Consider the following 18,074-nt stretch of genomic DNA (forward strand, 5'->3'; position numbering starts at 1 on the left):
GGCCGCTGAGCCTGCGCGTCCGGAGCCTGTGCTCCGCCACGGGAGAGGCCACAACAGTGAGAGGCCCGCGTACCGCAAAAAAAAAAAAAAAAAAAAAAAAAATACCGTATTATATTTTCCTGGATTCAGTGACGTTTATCGTATTGCTCCTCTCTAAATGCATGTTCACTTTCCTGCCTCCTTTCGTATTCGTTATTCCGTGATGTCTTTCTCGGCTCTCCGCTCTCGTAACTGCGCAGACCAGAGGCGGCCTGGGCGAGAAAGGCGGCCCGGGGCAGGCATCAGGGCGACATTCAGGTGAGGGGCTGCCCCCCACCGGCGGCGAGTCCCAGAGCAAATCACCCGGACATCTCCGGTGCACGACAGGGGAAAGCATACTCGTGCGGTCCTGTTGATTAACAAGCACTGGACGTGCCCAAGGAAGGTCACGCCAACGTCCTCCCAGCGTTAGGCGGCGGATCCCCGCCTCCCCTTTCCGCTCAGTGCGCGCGCCCCGGGCAGGGCGGGGTCGGAAGCTCGGGCACGGATTGGCTGGGAGAAAGCTGCGCCAACCTGTTTGAAAGGCCCAATCGGCGCCCGGCCTTTCCGAGACAGCCAATGGAAAACCGGAGGGGCGGGCCGGAAGGGCGGGAGTCGCTGTTTGAACCGCGGCGCGGAGAGCAGTCCCCTGTTTGGCTTCCCGTCGAAGTAGGTATTTGGCTGTCTGCGAGCCATGGAGGGCGAGTTTCTGGGAGAGGACGCGCTGCTGCGGAAGCTCAGGGACAGCCGCCGCCGCTTCCAGAGGCGCATGCAGCAACTGATAGAGAAGGTGCGGCTCCCCCCGCTGGAGGGGAGGGGGAGCGGGACGGAAGGGGAAGGAGTAGGGGCGGGAGGAGGAGGCAGGGTTGGGGACTGGGGGGCAGAGACGGGGGTTCGGGACCCCCGAGACTTGCAGCCTCGCGCTGGCGCCTTCTCGGCCCGGGTCAGGGGTTCCCCTCGGCACTCCGATCTGACGGGATGCCCCTTCCTCTCCCGCAGTACAACCAGCCCTTCGAGGACGCCCCGGTGGTGCAGATGTCCACGCTGACCTACGAGACGCCCCAGGGTACGAGTCAGCCCCCCTTTCTGAATATTTACGGTTAAGAGTGTAACTAGAATAGTGTCCTACTAGGGTTTGAAATGCTGTCCCTGTTCTCTTGAAAATAAACCTTGTTCACCTAGTAGGTACTAAACCGTCACTAGGTCCCCTGAACGTATAAATTACTTATTTCCAACAGAATTACTTATTAAGACAGAATTCTGATGACACATAGATGCATCCTCATTAAAAATGTCCCCGCCTGGGTTGGCATCCCCGCTGGCTGTCTAATAGCCATGTCAGCTGGGGCCCATTGCTTTAGCCAGGCTGTGACTCAGTTTCTTCACCTGTAAAATGGAAAGATGATGACAATAATATTTACTTGGCGTGGAGATTGTGACAGTTACAGAAGATGAAGCTCTTGGAACAGTGCCTGGCACTAGTAAACACTCGTATTGACTGTTATTTGACATTCTGAGTACTTTGGAATTTGACCTGAATCTAAGGAGAAGGACCCATTCTGTTTAATGGTTGATGCTGCAAACTGACTTAAATCTCATGGATTCTCTTTGGTGAATAGCTGGAGAAAGTTTGCACTGGGTGAGGTCAGTGCCTGCCATTCGGCCTCATTCCAACTCAGTATTACCTACTAAGGAAAGTGAATCTCAGACCCGGTTCTGCTGTGCACCAGACAGACAGACACAAAACAGTTCGTAATTAAATGAAATCCTATCTCTGCTTTTTCAGCTGGCCTAGCCATACCCTGGGTGAAAAATTTATTCAGGCAGAAGCTAAGGTATTCCAGTAGTAGGTTTCTGTTACTCTGGCCTCTGTCAGGTGGTGACAAGTCTAACCCGGATGCAGGACTCAGGAGTGTAGGATTCATTCCTAAGGGTGCTGTCAACGGGCTTCACAGTGTCCTCATGGCCTGTTCATGCAAGGATGGGCAGTGTCTGGAATGTTTTGGTCAGTTCACATATCTTGAACACCACGAATTTCACCCGTGAAAACTCATTTCAGACTCCAGTTTGATGAGAACAGTAGTCAAGCATCAAACACTTTAGCATGTGGAAGACCTGCTGAAGAGCTTGTGGAAACAGATTCCTGGGGCCACTGACAGCAATGCTGGATGTGGATTCGGTGGGTCTGTGTTCTAACAAATTTCTAGCTGATGGGAGTGCAGCTCCCTAGACCCGTAGCTTCCTCTGGAGAGGCACTCAGTTAGGAAGTGGACTTTTTGATTAAATGCTAGCTGGCCACTCTTACAGGGTGAATTCAGGGCAAAACCATAGGGGGTAGATTGGAGCTAACAACCACACTGATTATGGTGAAGACAGCAGGTGAGTAAGAGTCATTCACATGTTGACAGCTAAGCATATACCTGTGCTTCTAAGAGTCTCAGGTTTCTCAACACCCTGCGAGGTGGGCACTGTTAGAATCATCAGTGTTTCATAGCAGAGGATACAGCAGAGAGAAGTTAAGGAACTTGCCTGTGGCACTTAGCCAAGGTGGCAAAGCTTTGGTTTGACTCCAAGCGCCTCTGTTCCAGCGTCACTCTGTTCTGGAAAGGCCACACAGCTCAGTGGTCAGAACCCCAGAGAGTCACTCCCCTGGGTTTACAGCCTGGCCTCACCACATGGGCAAATGACCCGGGCTGGTTATTTCACCTTCTCCTTGCCTCTGTCCCCATCTGTACAGTGAACTTGGTGAGTATCTATCCAAAAGGAATTAAGAGTACCATACGAGTTATATGTCAGTGAGTTGTAAATGAGGTGTACTTGGAAAGGGATAGACTGGAGCCTGGGAGAGTAAGCACCGTGTAATTATTGCTGCTGTTACCATCATCAACAACCATCTCAAGCCTCGCAACCCAATGATTGAATTTACCTGGAAGCCAACGGAGGTTTAGGGAGAGATTAAGTATCTTGCCCAGATTCTGCTAGCTAGTAAGTGTAGGACTCCAAAACTCAGTGTTTACCCCCTGTGCCGAGGGCTTGCTGTGTAACGTGTACATTGTCCTGAGAAAGCACTTGCATGGTACATGGGGTAGAGAGGTTGCCCTCGAAAAGTGATCTCTCTCTCTGTAGTATATGGATTACTCTCAGTATATGTATTTTGAGGACAGTACTTGGCATACATACGTTCGTTGTTTCCATTTAATTTGTGGCTTAATGCTGGATTCAATGAGCTGCTTGCTGCCTACTAGTAGGAGAGATTTTCGTTAATGACAGATTTTTGTCTAGTGTTGATTTTTGAAAAACCTTCAACCTCACAAAGACGAGAAACAGCAGAATATCAGGAACGTGGCTTGGTTATGTCTTGGTTATATTAGATCTTTCTGTTGCCTGTCACTTTGGTTTTCTTTGAATTCAGATTGAACAGAAACTCAGTGTTCATGATAAGTAGTCATTTTTATTTCTTTTCTTAAGGATTGCGAATTTGGGGAGGAAGATTAATAAAGGAAAGAAATACGGCACAAATCCAGGTATTCAATGTCAAATTTTATTGCCCCCATGCCTTGCCGTGGAGGAAGGTTGATGTGAATGAAGGTGGAGATGAGCTGGAACTGTGCCCAGGGGCCACTGCAGGGTGTCGTTCCACAGTTTTCTCACCCTGACTGCCCTGTTTTCTTGTGTGTAAGGGTTTACTGAGATGCATGTCTTCTGTTGCTTGTCAAGTGCAGGTTGGAGCATGTGATGCTTATGCCCCTTGCATCCCCCTGTGTTTCTCCTGCCATGGACCAAGGGACTCTGACAGCTGGAGCCCACCTGTAAGGTGGAGCCAGCTGGATAGACCTCCCCCACCCCCAGCTTCAGCCACAGCTACCAACTTGCTTTGCCGGGTCCTTACAGGAAAGACCAAATCCAGGTCCTTCGGGGAAGGAAAAAGGCATCTTTCCCTCTTCTGAAAGGAGCAAGAGATTAGGGAGAGGGTGCCCTGTGCCGTTCACTACCTTTTAAAACCCAGGTGTGTTTTTCCCGAGTTTATCCATGGACATGGCAGCTATGTGATCTGTTACCTTCATGGGAGGGGCCTTCCTACTGTGAGACCCAGGGTGTCTTGTTTTTTTGTGGCAGTGACTTTTGTAAGGATGTCTGGTATCTTCTTAATCACCACTTCTCACCATGAGGTGCTTCCTCATGGCCAGTTGGGGACCCAAGAATGAAAACATCAGCATTAGGGTTACATAACAATTAACAGCAAATCTGAAATCAAATTTCCTCCTGATTGGTTATTTTAACACATAATACATTTAGTCATAGAAATGTTAGAAATACATATAACTACTGAAAATTAACCTGACTTGTATATGCAGAGATAAGAGATAGTCACTAATAATGATAATATTTTAGTATACTGTGACACCTGTATATGTATTTATAAATACACATTTCTTTATCCCCTTTTTTCTTTTAAATACACTTTTTTTTACCCTCTTTTTTCCACTTAATACATATTGTGAAAACTCCTCTTTGTCACCTGTTGTATAATTCAACCTCCTTTTTAAAAATAAACCTGCTCTCTCATTGCTAGTCATTTAGCTCTTTTCACTTTCCTTTATTATAAGTCAGGATTAGTGCTCTTTTCTTGCAAAAGTCTAGATCAGGGGTCCCCAAACCCTGGGCCATGGACCGTACCAGCCGCACAGCAGGAGGTGAGCGGCAGGCCTGCCAGCAAAGCTTCATCTGTATTTACAGCTGCTCCCCATCGCTCGCATTACCGCCTGAGCTCTGCCTCCTGTCAGATCAGCGGCGGCATTAGATTCTCATAGGAGCGCGAACCCTACTGTGAACCGAGCATGCGAGGATCTAGGCTGCGCGCTCCTCATGAGAATCTAATGCCTGATGATCTGAGGTGGAGCTGAGGCGGTGATGCGGGCGCTGGGGAGCGGCTGCAAATCCAGATTCTCATTAGCAGAGAGGTTTGACGGCACAGAGACCATAATAAATCAGTTGCTTGCAGACTCATATCAAAACCCTATCAGTGAGTGACAAGTGACAATTAAGCTGCATCTTATGGAGTAGACTGGACATAAGCAACACACTTCTGGTGTCACCGTCTCCCATCACCCCCAGATGGGACCATCTAGTTGCAGGAAAACAAGCTCAGGGCTCCCACCGATTCTGCATTATGGTGAGTTGTATAATTATTTCATTGTATATTACAATGTAATAATAGAATAAAGTGCACGATGAATGTAATACACTTGAATCACCCCCAAACCATCCCCCCAACCCTCCCGCCCCAGTCCATGGAAAAATTGTCTTCCACGAAACCGGTCCCTGGTGCCAAAAAGGTTGGGGACCGCCGGTCTACATGGTAAATATTTTAGGCTTTGCTGCCCACGTGGTCTCTGCTGCAGCTACTCAGCTCTGCATCGTAAGGGGAGAAAGCAGCCAAGGACAATAGGTGCACAGACAGGTACAGCTATGTTCCAATAAAACTTTATTTATAAGACCCCTGTTATATACAGAGACAGAGAACCGTTCTTATCTCTTCCCAGTGCTGTCACCCCTGTTCAGTAAATGCCAAGAAGTGGGATCATTATGTCAAAGGATATGCATTCTTTAAATTATACATAATAATGGTACCCACTGATCAGCCAGTGCTTGAATGGTCTTGGTGGCAAAGTGTTCTCATCTGGACATTTATTTAATGTTTTTACGTAAAAAATTAGGAGGAGCCCTCCCTGGAATCTACGGAATCTTAAGCCCCCTTCCTGGGATTAGAAAACTGGGCGTGGTCTGTGATGACAGCTCAGAGGTCTACAGCCTCACTCAAGTCACCACCTGCTGCCTTCCCTGGGGTTGTGGAGGCCTTAGGCCCCGTGGGCTGTGCATTGACTCAAGGGTTTGTCCTATCACGTGGCCTGGAATCTCTTTCCGACCCCAGAGCTGCCTGTAGTTAGACGCTGGTGCCGATTGGCTGCTTCCCCATGATTCTCAGGCCAAGTTCTTCGATGCCTCCAGACACAAAACAGCTCCAGACACTCTGCCCCATCCCAGCTCCCCCAAGGCAAAGGTGGTGACATCCCCCAGGCAGGATTCACAGACACCTAGGAGATGATGCCTGGGCGCTGCCCCGAAAGGGACAGGCCTCACCACATTCTCACTCCTGTTCTTGCAAGCCTGGGGTGGTCCTAAAAATATTTTAGCCAATCTGGCATCTTGAAATCTCCAGTTTCCCTAATGAGAGCCCATCCATGGCATTCGTCATGGTCGTTAGAGAGGCCAGTTGTGCAGATGAGGCTCTAGAGAGGGAAGCACGGCCTCCTCAGGGGCGGTCCACTGACTGCCCTGTGGGCTGAGCCCTGGTCAGGACAGCTGACCGCCCCGTGGCCAGAGCTCAGGTTGAAAGTGGCTCCCCAAGCCAGGGTCCCACCACATGCTGAGGCTTTTAAAGGCATTGTGGGTCTCGTGACATGGAGATAAATTCACTGTTAAGATAAAAAAGTCACAGAAACTCCCCCAGGGGCCTCTTGAATTTCCGGATTCTACCTGAGGATCTGGTGACAGTTGTGTTCTGTTTTGGCCTTGGCCCTGTGCTCGCCTCCAGGCCAGGGCGTCCTGGGCCTGTCCACTCGTGCCCCTGTTTCCCCACTTTCCCTGCTCCATCACTTACCATCCAAGTGGTTTCTGAGGCAGCAGCCCTTGGCACGGCCAGAGGAAGAAAGCTCTGTTCTTTTTCCAAGGGAAAGGCTTGTCTATCTGCTAGGAGTTTTGAGGCCTTTTGTACCATAATATTCTAGAAGAGAAGCCCCAGGAAACTTCCTGTTCTCTCATACGCTAAAGGCAGAGGAAGGAGTGTCAGTGTGTTACTTGACAGTGGCTTTGAAATGTGTTATGACCGAATCAAGCGTATCTTATCGACTTCAAGGGCTCCCCGGTGAAGACGGACGACAGGACAGATGGACCCACGCGAGTCCCAGCTGGAGGTCACGAGCTTCCCTTGCCCTGCACACAAGTTGAGGGTGAGTGTCCTGGCACTAGAAGGCCAGGTCCGGAGGGACGTGGGTTTTTTGTCAGAACGTTTCAAGTCTAGATCCCTCACTCTGACTTTTTCCAAGGTGTATTTTAAAAACTAAAACATTTGAAAGTGCCCTGTTACTTCTTTCTAAGCTCTTCTAAGGAGCTGTTTCGCTCACAGTTACATTGTGGTACTTGACACATAAACGGTACTCGAATATTCTAGAATAATAAAGCCCTCACCCCCACCCACCCATTTTGTTTTGTTTTGACCTTTTGCCAAAAAAAAAATTAATCTCAAGAATTTATTAATAGTAAGACTTTGATGTGCCCTTGCGGGCTGGTGTCATGGACCACTAAGTCCTACATGCCCTGCAGGCATCCTTTTTCCTGCTTCCTGTTTCCGTGGGGCCTCCTTTCCCTTCCTCAGGCTAGCCGTGCTGCTGAGCCCCTGGCCCAGTCTGTTTTCTCAGAAATCCACCCATCATCTTTCTTTCTGTCCCAGCCTCTCCCTCTACCCTGGGTACATCCCATCAGCTCTCACCTTGAACACACAGAAAAGAATTCGTATCTCCCGTCTCGGGCCCCTTTCTAGCTGCCTCCCTGTGTTCACCTTCCCTTCACAACCCAGTCTGTACCAGTGGCCCGTTTCACCGCCTCTGGTGTTCTTGGCCCCGTGCACACCTCAGCTGGTCCCCTTCTGGCTTCTGGCTCCGGCTCAAAAGCACACCTTGTGGTGAGGTTCCCGGCGGCCCCGTGGCTGAATCCGGTTGGCATTCTTTGATTTTTATCCTGTTGTCCTCACAGTAGCATTCAAAGCTTCTGGAAAGTCTGGCCGTGACCTCAGTGCCCCTGAGCTCCCCGGGCTTTCTCCCTCCTGTCAGCCCCTCTATCGTCCCACCTCCCACCTTCGCTGGTACCCTTTCCCAAGAGTTGGGCATCTTTTTCCCTCACTCCAGTGGAATCCCCTGCCCAGACCCGCTCTGGGTATGTTTATTGCCAGCGGCCTCTCGCTCCTTGAACTCTGTCTGCACTCTGCATATCTCAGCTCAAAAAGCCAACCCAACAGACCTGTCCTCAGGACAAGGCCACCACCATCTTCCCTGTAGAATGAGCCAGAAACCCAGCATCCTCTTGGCCTCAGCCCCTCCCTCTTCCTCATACCTGAGACAGCGCTGTTCCATGCCTTTGCCACCACCATCTCTCTTGCCACTGTGCCCCATGCCCCCACGGTGCCAGCTCCTGTCTCCACCTGGCCTCCACCCCGCTGACACCTTTAAACGTGCAAATCTGGTCACATGGCTTCTCTGTTCAAAGCACTGCAATGGCTGCCCATTCCTCTGAGAGTGAAAAGAGTTCAGACCATGGCTGACCTGCCCACTGTCTTTTCGCTGCCCCCTGGAAGCCCCCTGGTCCCCAGATCGGAGCAGACTCCCACTTTTACCTGTGTGCTCCACACCTGGCTCTTCCCCTTGTGGCAGCTAACCAGCTGAGTAATTACAGACTTTGTAATTGTTCTTGAACACCCCTGTCCTGTGGGACTGGCCTTTCTGCGGCCTTTGGCCGCCCTGCCCAGGCCCTTGCCCGCACTGGGCAGTCAGAAATATGGGTGGAGTCCTAAAGGGGAAACCGGTGGTCTTTCAGATCAGAACTAGAAAGAACTTGATGGAGATGTTTACTCATGGGTGTTATTTGTATCAATCCGAATTTTAACTCCATAAAGCCTTGGGTCCATGAATTTCCTGCACTGCTTGAAATCAGTAGAAATAGTTCTTCTTCAGCTGAACTGTCCAGTGTGGTAACCACTAGCCACCTGTGACTATTCAGATTCATTGAAAATTAAGTGAAGTTTAAAATTCAGTTCCCTAGCCTCCCTACCCGCATTCCACGTGTTCAACAGACACGTGTGGCTCGTGGCTGACATCCTGGACAGCAGCTGGGGGACCTTCCGCCATCACAGAAGGTTCTACTGGACAGTGCTGGCCTAGAGGGACTCAGCTTCCAGGATCAGAGGCCATGGAAAGAGCCAGAGGTGATACAGAAGTTGCTTTCCCGCGTCTCCCCGACTCTGGGCATGTTCCTGTTCTGATGGTTTCTCTGCATGGTGACAGATGGCCATGTCCCTGTTAAAGGGGGCCACTTGAAGCAATAGGAGTTCTCACTGTAAGGTGTACTCAAGCAATGCAAAAACTATCCTCGAGAGAAAAATGCAAGCTTTCTTTAAAAATTCTGACGGAAACTTCCTTTGCTTTTAGATTCAGTAAGCAGTGATACTGATACAACTTTATTCCAAGAAGATGTGGTTGCTGGTAACTTGATGGTAAGACCTGTCTTTTGTAATGAAGGGACAGAGTTGAGGCTTGGGGACAAGTACACATTCTCATGACCTGCATCTTCCTGTAAGTCCTCTTCTGAGGCTCGCTCTTTGCTGACATCACCCCTCAAGTCTCTGTCCCCACGTTCAGATCCCCTAAGGCAGCAAGTCACCCCTTCTCGGTTTAGCACGTACTGCCCCAGTTCAAGCCTGATTCACTGAACTTACGTAAATGTTGGGTGACGTTCCCTCTGCAAATAGAACAATCCCGGTGTGCCCTGGGCCTTGACCGACCTCACGGTGTAGAAAGTTGGGTTCTGAGTCGGTCTTTCCCCATAGAGACGGTGTCATAAGGGAGGCGCTCTGGGGAGCGTTTCCAGGTCAACTCTTGGGATGGACGGGAACACACAGGACAGAATCCACCCGAGCCTCTGACCTCAGCCCTGGGTCAGACGCCAGAACAGCTGGCATGGGGTTTTCTTCTAAAAGCACTACTTTTGTACAGAGGTTTGCCCACACATCCGTGTGTGACTTGTAGCGTCTACCTAGAATTAGGTGGTGGCCCTGGGGGAGGAAAGGGGTGCGTTGTGAGGTGTTGTGTCGGGGTGGCAGTGAAGGGGAGCAGGCGGCCCTGACAGTAAAGGGCCAAGGTGTCAGCCATTCCCCGGTGTGTTCCTGTGTCCCCCCGGTCTGCAGCCCCAGGCCCTGACTAAGCCCCACCGGGGTGCACAGTGGAGGCTAAGGCCCCCCATTTTCAGTGTATGGCAGGTGAGGGATAGGAGAGGCAAGGGTTCCTGCCCCCTGAGTTGGACACTGAACTTCTTTTCTTAGAAACATACCAACTGGGGTCAATTCCAGTAGTTGTGTCCTAAACTCGCCGAAGAATATTGTTTCTTTTTTTCTCTTGTTCTAGTAATATTGTCATAAACTTCTCCAAACTGGTATGTTTTGTCTTTCTGTTTTCTTTCGGATTGTTACCACTGGGTCAGTTCCCTAAAGTCGGATTCCAGGGTCAGGTAGATTTTCAGAGGGGGCTGGACCACTTTGTGCTGCTAACAGTAGGAGGTGAAGAAGTGACTTCGAGGAACTTCATTTAAAGACATGTACACTAACGGGCTTGCCAGTGTGTCCCAGGATCCCAGAGCTCGGCCGTACCCAGCAGCTCTTACGAATACTGACTTCTCTTTGGTGTCAGCCTGCAGTGCCCTGGAGCCCATTGAAAACTGAGCTGAGGAGGAAGTACTTGACACAAGTGGATATCCTGCTGCAGGATGAAGGGTGTTTGGAGGTAATGTTTCCTAGGGCGTGTCTTCATATAAGTAAACCATGAACTAGAGACACACCGAGGTGTCATCTCGTCTTGTTCACTTGCTACAGAGCCTGCAAAGAGCATTTCAACGGCTGCTTCCAAACCGTTTCGCTCACAGGCTCCCCGGTTCCTGCTCTTCCTGAGTAAACACTCTGGGACCCTCGGGCAGCGGGATCGGCTGCCCGCTATGCTCTGGGCAGCTCACAGGATCTAGTAGGGCCCCCACCCTCAGGCAGAGGGCTTTTAAGCCACAGAATTAGGGAAGCTGTAGCGCCCACCTCCCTCCTTCCCTGCCGTGACCGGGGCTGCCACGGGCCACAGGGCACCTGTTCTGCCTGCTTCGGCCGTGATGTTGGCGAGATCGGGGGCTGCGGTGGACCCCGTGGGAGGTGGGCAGCTCATCAGCCCCTCTCCCAGGCCTGGCAGCCAGTTTCCTGGAGCTTTGCCTGAAGGAGCGCAAAAGGCTAAAGGTGGAGTTCACGCAAGGATGCCAACTCTTTAGTTTTCCAAGTTCTGTCAGTCTCATCTAAAACAAAGGACATTTTTTTAAAATTTATTTATTTTTTGGCCGTGTTGGGTCTTCGTGTCTGTGCGAGGGCTTTCTCTAGTTGCGGTGAACAGGGGCCACTCTTCATGGCGGTGCGCAGGCCTCGCAACTATCGCGGCCTCTGTTGTTGTGGAGCACAGGCTCCAGACGCGCAGGCTCAGTAGTTGTGGCTCACGGGCCCAGTTGCCCCGTGGCATGTGGGATCCTCCAAGACCAGGGCTCGATCCCGTGTCCTCTGCATCGGCAGGCAGACTCTCAACCACTGTGCCACCAGGGAAGCCCCCAAAGGACATTTTAATACCAAATAACTAGGAAGTATGTGTTCTGGAATAAATAATTCATCTCAGAGGCAGCCAACTCAACAGGAGCGTGGATATTTTCTTACGCTGCTGCTGACAGAAGCCTGTATCTGAACGAGTGGATGTACGGGAAATGCCTTTTTCTTTAGTCTGGAAGCAGCAAGCGTGGCCTTTTGGTCGCCCTGCCGGTCGGGGAAGGGGGCCAGGGCTGGGACCAGCTCCGTTGTCCCAGCAACAGGTTCTCCTTCCCTCCATCTACCTGGACCGGCCGTCCTTGCTGTCAGAAGATAACGGTGGAGGAGGAAAAGCCGCCAGACCTCCCGAGAGAGATTCTGGCAGACGTGGGGCAGTGGTGGCCCTTGGGCGGTAGGGGGCGATACCTGGAGGCCATGGGGGCAGAGCTCCTGGATCTTGCTAAGACAGCCCTTCCCACCACTGCTGGAGGCCCAGCCGGCCGCTGTCTGTCATCGTGGTCGCGCATGTCACCACTGCAGCCGCAGATGGATGCGCCGTCAGTGGTTGGGAGAGCAGTTGGGGCAGGAAGCCCGAGCCAGCACCTGACAACTCCTTTGTTAAAGTCATCTGCTTTGATTTCAGTGTGCCAGTCACGGAGAGGGAAAGGACACCCGTACGACCCTGGTCCCTTCATTGGCCTCCCTCGCCAGGCCTGCCCGAGGTGAGTGTGACGTAGAAACTTTGCACGGACCATTCACTTGTGGTAGAGCCACAGCGCCCTGAGCTGGGCATGTTTCATCACCACGAACTGTGAGAGACACGTGCACGTCATAGGTAAATTATTACGTGTTAAGAAACAAAGTGCTCCTTCCTTCTGGGACTCGCATGCTAATTGCTAATTAGCTCTTTATCCCAACTTAACATTTTGAAAATTTTTGAATCTCCAGAAATGTAGGACTCATACAATAAACATCCTTTCCCGACATTTAGCAATTCACATTGTGTCACGTTTGCTCTATCACTCCCGACATACACGCACGTACACGTGTGTGTATGTATTTGCGTTCGTGTATATACCATCCCTAAATGCTCCAGTGTCTCCGAAGAACAGGCTGAGTCCCCTCAGAACCACGTTAAACTTGGCACACGTTGAAATGTCACAGTGACGCGATACGGTTTTACCCAGTCGTGCCATCGTTGTCATTTGCAGCCTTTTTTGTTTGTTGAACCAGCTCAGGACCCACTGGGGCGCCACCTGTCGGGCTGACTGTCCCCTTCAGTCCAGAAGGGCCCCGCGGCCTTGCCGTTGCTGCCATCATGATCTTTGCCGTCACTGACTTTCTTGAACAATCCTGGCCTCCAGTAGATTGCAGAATGCCCTTCAGTTTGGACTTATACGTGGTTAAGTTTATGTTAAACATTTTTGGCAAAAATACTACACAAGTGACGTTTTTGTCCTCTCGGGACGTCCTGTCAGCCTGTCCCATTGTTGGTGACTTGAGTCTGGTCGCACAGTTGAGGCAGAGGCCCCACCAGTTTTCTCACTGCAGAAGTGCCTTTTATCCTTGGAGTCATCTGTGGATGACCCCTTGAAGTTGCCTGGTAGCCTTTTCCCCAGAACCCTCGCACCCCATGGTTTTTAGCATCTCGCCACGACCGTTGCCTGAGCTGGGGCCGAACACAGGCCTTTTCTGGTTCTGCCATTCCCCCTGCCTGCATTCGTTGGCATTCTTGTGTAAAGAAGGTTGAGCTGTCTCCCTTCCATTTCTTTTTTTCCCTTCCTTCATCCTCCCCAACATGCTTTTTCTTTATTTAACTTTTCCAGAATCAGTAAGAACTCATGGACTCTTTTTTTTTTTTTTTAAATTCACATAAGAATCTGTTGAGAGTTTTCATCACCCGTTAAGCCTGGAGGAGCCCCTTCCGTGCTGGCTTCTGCGTCCTCCGACCTGTCCCCGTGGGGTTTTGAGCTCTTCTCCCCCACCCTGATTCCAGAGTTTTCCCCCAGCCCCCGCTGGCTCCTCCTTAACAACGAGGCTCATTTGGCCAGTCGTGCAGCACCAAGTAGCCTCAGAATCACAGCACCTGGTACCACTGCTCACCAATGCTGAAGAAGGTTCCAGATCTCCAAGCAGCATTGTCATCCTCAGATAACGTCCCACTGACGGAGCACGTTCAGAGTTATCTGGATTCTATTTTCTCTTTTGGTTGTTGTCAGTCTGACATACAGTCAGGGTCATGTTCCCTGTCTGTATCCAGTTTTAGAGTTATCCCCATCTTTGTTGGTTTAATTTTATTTCTCTAATATGTAAAACATTGAATATGATGCAAAAGTCAAAGCCGTGTGAAGAGGTGTGTTCAGGAGTCTTCTCCCTTCCCCACCCAGCCCTGTAGGCAAACAGGGTCATTATTTTCTGGTTTCTAATTAATCTTTGACAAGGCAACCGATTTCCAAACCATCACACAGGGAAGGAGGACTCCTTTTAGGAAGGTCAGTGGAGAGTAAATTGTTTTGGTAGCTAGAAAGAAATCTCTGAGAAGAGTCTTTTCCCAAATATTTGTGAATTTTTCTTTTGCTTTTGTTTTTCGTATTGCTTAAAAAGAACTCACAATGTTATGTTATACTCCTGAAACTAACGTAATGTTATATGTCAGTTATATCTCAATTAAAAATAATAATTAAAAAAAAGTAAAAGCCCTGGTCCCCATCCAGCCTTCGGTTCCCTGATCTCTGCGTGTGGTCGGTTTTAAATGGTTAACGTGCCTTTGCCTTGTGTGTGTGTTTCTCCAGGATGCTATGGTGACATCTCTGAAGAGAGCCCCGGTGGCCCATTTCAGCCAACTTTATTGCCCAGAGAGGGTGATGCTTTGCGCTCTAGCTCAGCAGGCCTGGCCCTGGTGCCGAGGGGTGATGACATCTCCTTACAGGGAGGGACCGGTGGCAGCAGCTTCTCAAGCGGCCCATCCTCTGAGGCTGAGGACATCTGCAACGCGACACTCAGCGATCTGTACGCGGGCATGCTGCACTCCATGAGCTGCCTGCTGGGTGTGAGGCCCTCCTGCGTCATCTCCACCAAGACGTTCATCCGCCAGAACTGGAGCTCCAAGCGGAGGCACAGGTGTAAGAGCAGAATGGACAGAACGAGCTGCAGAGGAGGCGGGCGCTCTCGGAGGAGCCCCCGGGAGAGACGTCCACCCGGCTCCGAACCTGCGAAGGACGTGGCAGTGTTAAGAGATCGCGGGAACGTACTCGATGTTTCTGGCCATAAGATGGGTTTAAAACTGGGAAGGGCTTTTCTTGAAGTAAACCAAGCCCAGATCCCCGCATTCGCTTCACATTGGAAGGAGCTTCCGAGAACGCCTCAGAAGCATCATTCTTCATTGACTTACTTAGACTCCAGTGCAGTGTATCATCTTGATCAGGAAAATAGATTCATGACATTAAAGTGGTTGATTTCTCCTGTAAAAATAGGTTCTAGACCCAGAGTACCGCCGGGCGAGGGAGGGAATCGTTATAGGGAGATCGAAATCAGATTTGACAAGCTTCATCAGGAATATTGCTCGAATCTTAGGAAGCAGCCCTGCCTGACATACCTTCCCGGCTCCTCGGCTGTGGATGTGTACAGAGGTGGTCCAGCAAGCCCTGGGAGCCCCCAGGGCATAGACGCCCACAGGCCGAGTAGCCCTCTCCGCAGAGCAAAAGCTAAGAGGTTGAGTGAGGCTTTTGAAAGCCTGGGCAAAGGATCTATCAGAGAGGGTAGCTGCCCACCAAAGAGTGACTCCTTCCCTTCACTTTCAAAGACCAACTCCACACGTAGCCCGGGCCGCTCGGAGCAGACCTCTGACCTTGCTTATCAAGGAAATGATCTGGGAGGATTTAGGAAGTCGGTATCACTCGACAAAGCCATTTCAGTACCCAGGGTACAGCCTCCAGGCTGTGCCAGGGATCGTTACGATGACATTAAAGAAAAATTTGACAAGCTTCATCAAAAGTATTGCCAAAAATCGCTTCAGCAGACGCAGGTGCCTTCATGTACCAGAGCATCTCCAGATAAGGCAAGTGTGGGAGTTCGGTATCAAAAAGAAGACTTCTCAGGAAAATTCCATCCAGACTCTGGCCCCCAGGGCCCCCCAAACTTGTCATCATCACCCCAGCAGAGCATTAAAAGTCCCCTCGGCTCAAACACAATTAGGGCCCCTCCATCTACAGGTTTTGCTCTCGATGCCAGCTGGGGCCATCAGGTCCCCACAAAACGACGCCGATTATCAGACCCTCAGGTGTGCAGACGGTGGAGTGGACCCTGGGATTTCTCACCTATGGGCAGAGCCATCCCGAGGCCTGGGGAAGAGGCTGGCGCTGTATAGGCCACCTGGGAAGAGAAGAAGGTACGTTTCTGTTTGTCGAATGTGGGTGTTTTGCAACAGGATCCTTAGGTGTTAATTTTCCGAACTTTCTCCCAAATTCTTTTCCTTCCTCTAAAATCAGCATTTCTACACATTTTCTATTGGAATGCATTTAGGGGATGTTTCTAAAAAGCTTCCCTTAAGACACTCTATCCCATCCTTGTCAAACTGTCACTTCCAGCCTCTTCACCTCACACTCAGAACGTAGCTGTTGCAGGCAAAACTGATCTAGAATTGACGACTCTGACCCCTTCTGGATCCCCCCCCCGGGGACAGAGCAGGAGTCAGCCCTTGGAGAACCCCCAGCAGCATCCCACACACGTGAGGGGCCGGACCACACGCTGCTGCTCGGCCCACGGCCTCCTGTCCTCCCCACCGAAGCGCATCTGCTCCCCAGCCTTGGCCACGGTTTAGCTTGTGCAGGTGCCTTAAGCTGCGCTTTACCCTGCATGCACCATTGTATCTTCTCCAGAGGGAAGCCGCCCTGAGTGGTTCAATTTTCTCGCATGGGTGCCAGCTTTCCCAGCGTGCATTTCAGCGTGTCGCACGCAGGGACTTGGGCGACGTATCCCGAGTCCATGTCACTTGTCCACTGGCTGATGGGATCTGACTGAGGTTGGTTTGGCCGGCTCCTTCTGGAACTACAATATAAACACACTTAACCATTTTTCTGTATTTTCTTTTCTTTCTCTACTTAACATTATACATTTCTTGAGGAAAGGGACCGAATCTGCATGAGCTGTGAACACAAGGAATTTTAAGGGCTAACCTCTGAGTGCCCTCTGTGCTCCAGGCCGTGTTAACCCTTTTTCACACCTTCCTTCCTTAATCCCCATGTGAACACTTTGATTAGATAGGTTCTGTCCAATAGGCAGTGCTAGCTCTTCTTCTTATAAATAAGGAAATGTAGTCTTAACTGCTGAATCCACACAGGCAGTGCATGGCTGGGCCAGGATTCGAAAGCCCGTGGCCTTAACCACCAGTTTGCACTGCCTGCCTGAGGAGTTACCGTTACTTTTTTTTTTCTTTACGTTCTGTAGGGTATTTATTAAGCATCATAGCATTCTCTATAATGACTCAAATATTTATATATATTCGATGGAGTTGAATACAACAGTTAAGCTTTTGGGGGCAGGCAATGGGAATTATAATGGAATTATACTGAAATCCTTTTTTTTTTTTCTTTTTAGAGGAAAGAACAACACATCTTTCAGGATGGAAGAGAAAAGTGATTTTGTGTTAGAAAACCTCAAAGCTGAAAATCTACTGCCAAGTTATTCTGAAGTATTCCCTCTTTCCTCTCTGATTTTTGTGTATTTTTTTAAATTCTCAAGAATATGTGACAACTTGCTTTGCTTATCTGCCCTTCAAAGCAAATTTCTATGAACTTGGTTCTGTTGAGATGACTCTCTGGGTTCTTGGAAATTATCTGAATAAAGTTGACCAATTAAAATTTTTAATGATATTCTTTATAGGCCGATTTTTCTCATGTTTTCTTTGCTACATTTAGACGTGACCAGAGAATCCTCCCTTACGTTTCCTATTTCCTTAGAAAAATCATTTGCTATGAAACCTAAGTTTCAGCCCTGGATACAGTGATCCTGGAAGGAAAATACAGCTGCTTAGTCTTTTAAATTCAGGCTCATGGGACTTGGTATCTTCCATAATAGGAGGTAGCAAATTGAACCATCGTACAACTTAACCCATAAAAGTAATTCCTAGTATTTTTAGATGAAAACATAAACAGTCCTGTGATGGTCCCAGAACACACTTGTAGCCGCTCAGCACCCATGACACCTCATGGTTTTTATTGGAGCTGTTTATAATAGAATATCACAGTGACTTGCTTTTTTGTGTTTTTGATTGTTTTAACTTCTATGCCCTTTAATTTTGTCTATATTTTTGATACACATAACATTAAAATTTTTTAATTCTTGTTTTTGTTTTTTCAGTTGTAGAGACAGTTTCTCATCTGGGCCACCATAAGGTCCAGAGGGCTTATTGGCTTGTACTGGAATGGGCCAAGGTAGACACTGGGAACGTAGGGAGCTCTGGCAATTCACTGGCTCTCGCATCTCTCTCTGGTGGAATTTCAATGATCTCCAAGTATAAATTCCCCCCTTATAACTTGGCCTTGGACAGTGACTTTTTTAGATAAAATATTTCAGGTACTCAGAACACAGTGACAAAACCCATGTACCAACATCCTGAGTAAATGGTTAA

General features: G+C 49.6%; 1 protein-coding gene across 2 annotated transcripts; it reads left to right on the forward strand.

The window, feature by feature from the left end:
• The first annotated feature begins 639 nt into the window (after positions 1–639).
• On the forward strand, positions 640–17,315 carry HJURP (Holliday junction recognition protein). Of its 2 annotated transcripts, XM_032638462.1 has the most exons (9): positions 640–808; positions 1,018–1,084; positions 3,487–3,542; positions 6,935–7,028; positions 9,279–9,343; positions 10,533–10,625; positions 12,090–12,168; positions 14,239–15,833; positions 17,042–17,315. In XM_032638462.1, the coding sequence occupies exons 1-8, from the start codon at positions 713–715 to the stop codon at positions 15,810–15,812; spliced, it is 2,124 nt and encodes a 707-aa protein (XP_032494353.1). In that variant the 5' UTR covers positions 640–712; the 3' UTR covers positions 15,813–15,833; positions 17,042–17,315. The 2 variants fall into 2 exon arrangements, with proteins under 2 accessions (XP_032494353.1, XP_032494354.1); XM_032638463.1 differs by lacking the exons at positions 640–808; positions 1,018–1,084; positions 3,487–3,542; positions 6,935–7,028 and adding an exon at positions 7,737–9,055.
• The last annotated feature ends 759 nt before the right edge of the window (positions 17,316–18,074 follow it).

Source organism: Phocoena sinus, chromosome 7 (assembly GCF_008692025.1).
Source record: "Phocoena sinus isolate mPhoSin1 chromosome 7, mPhoSin1.pri, whole genome shotgun sequence".
Lineage (NCBI taxonomy): Eukaryota > Metazoa > Chordata > Mammalia > Artiodactyla > Phocoenidae > Phocoena > Phocoena sinus.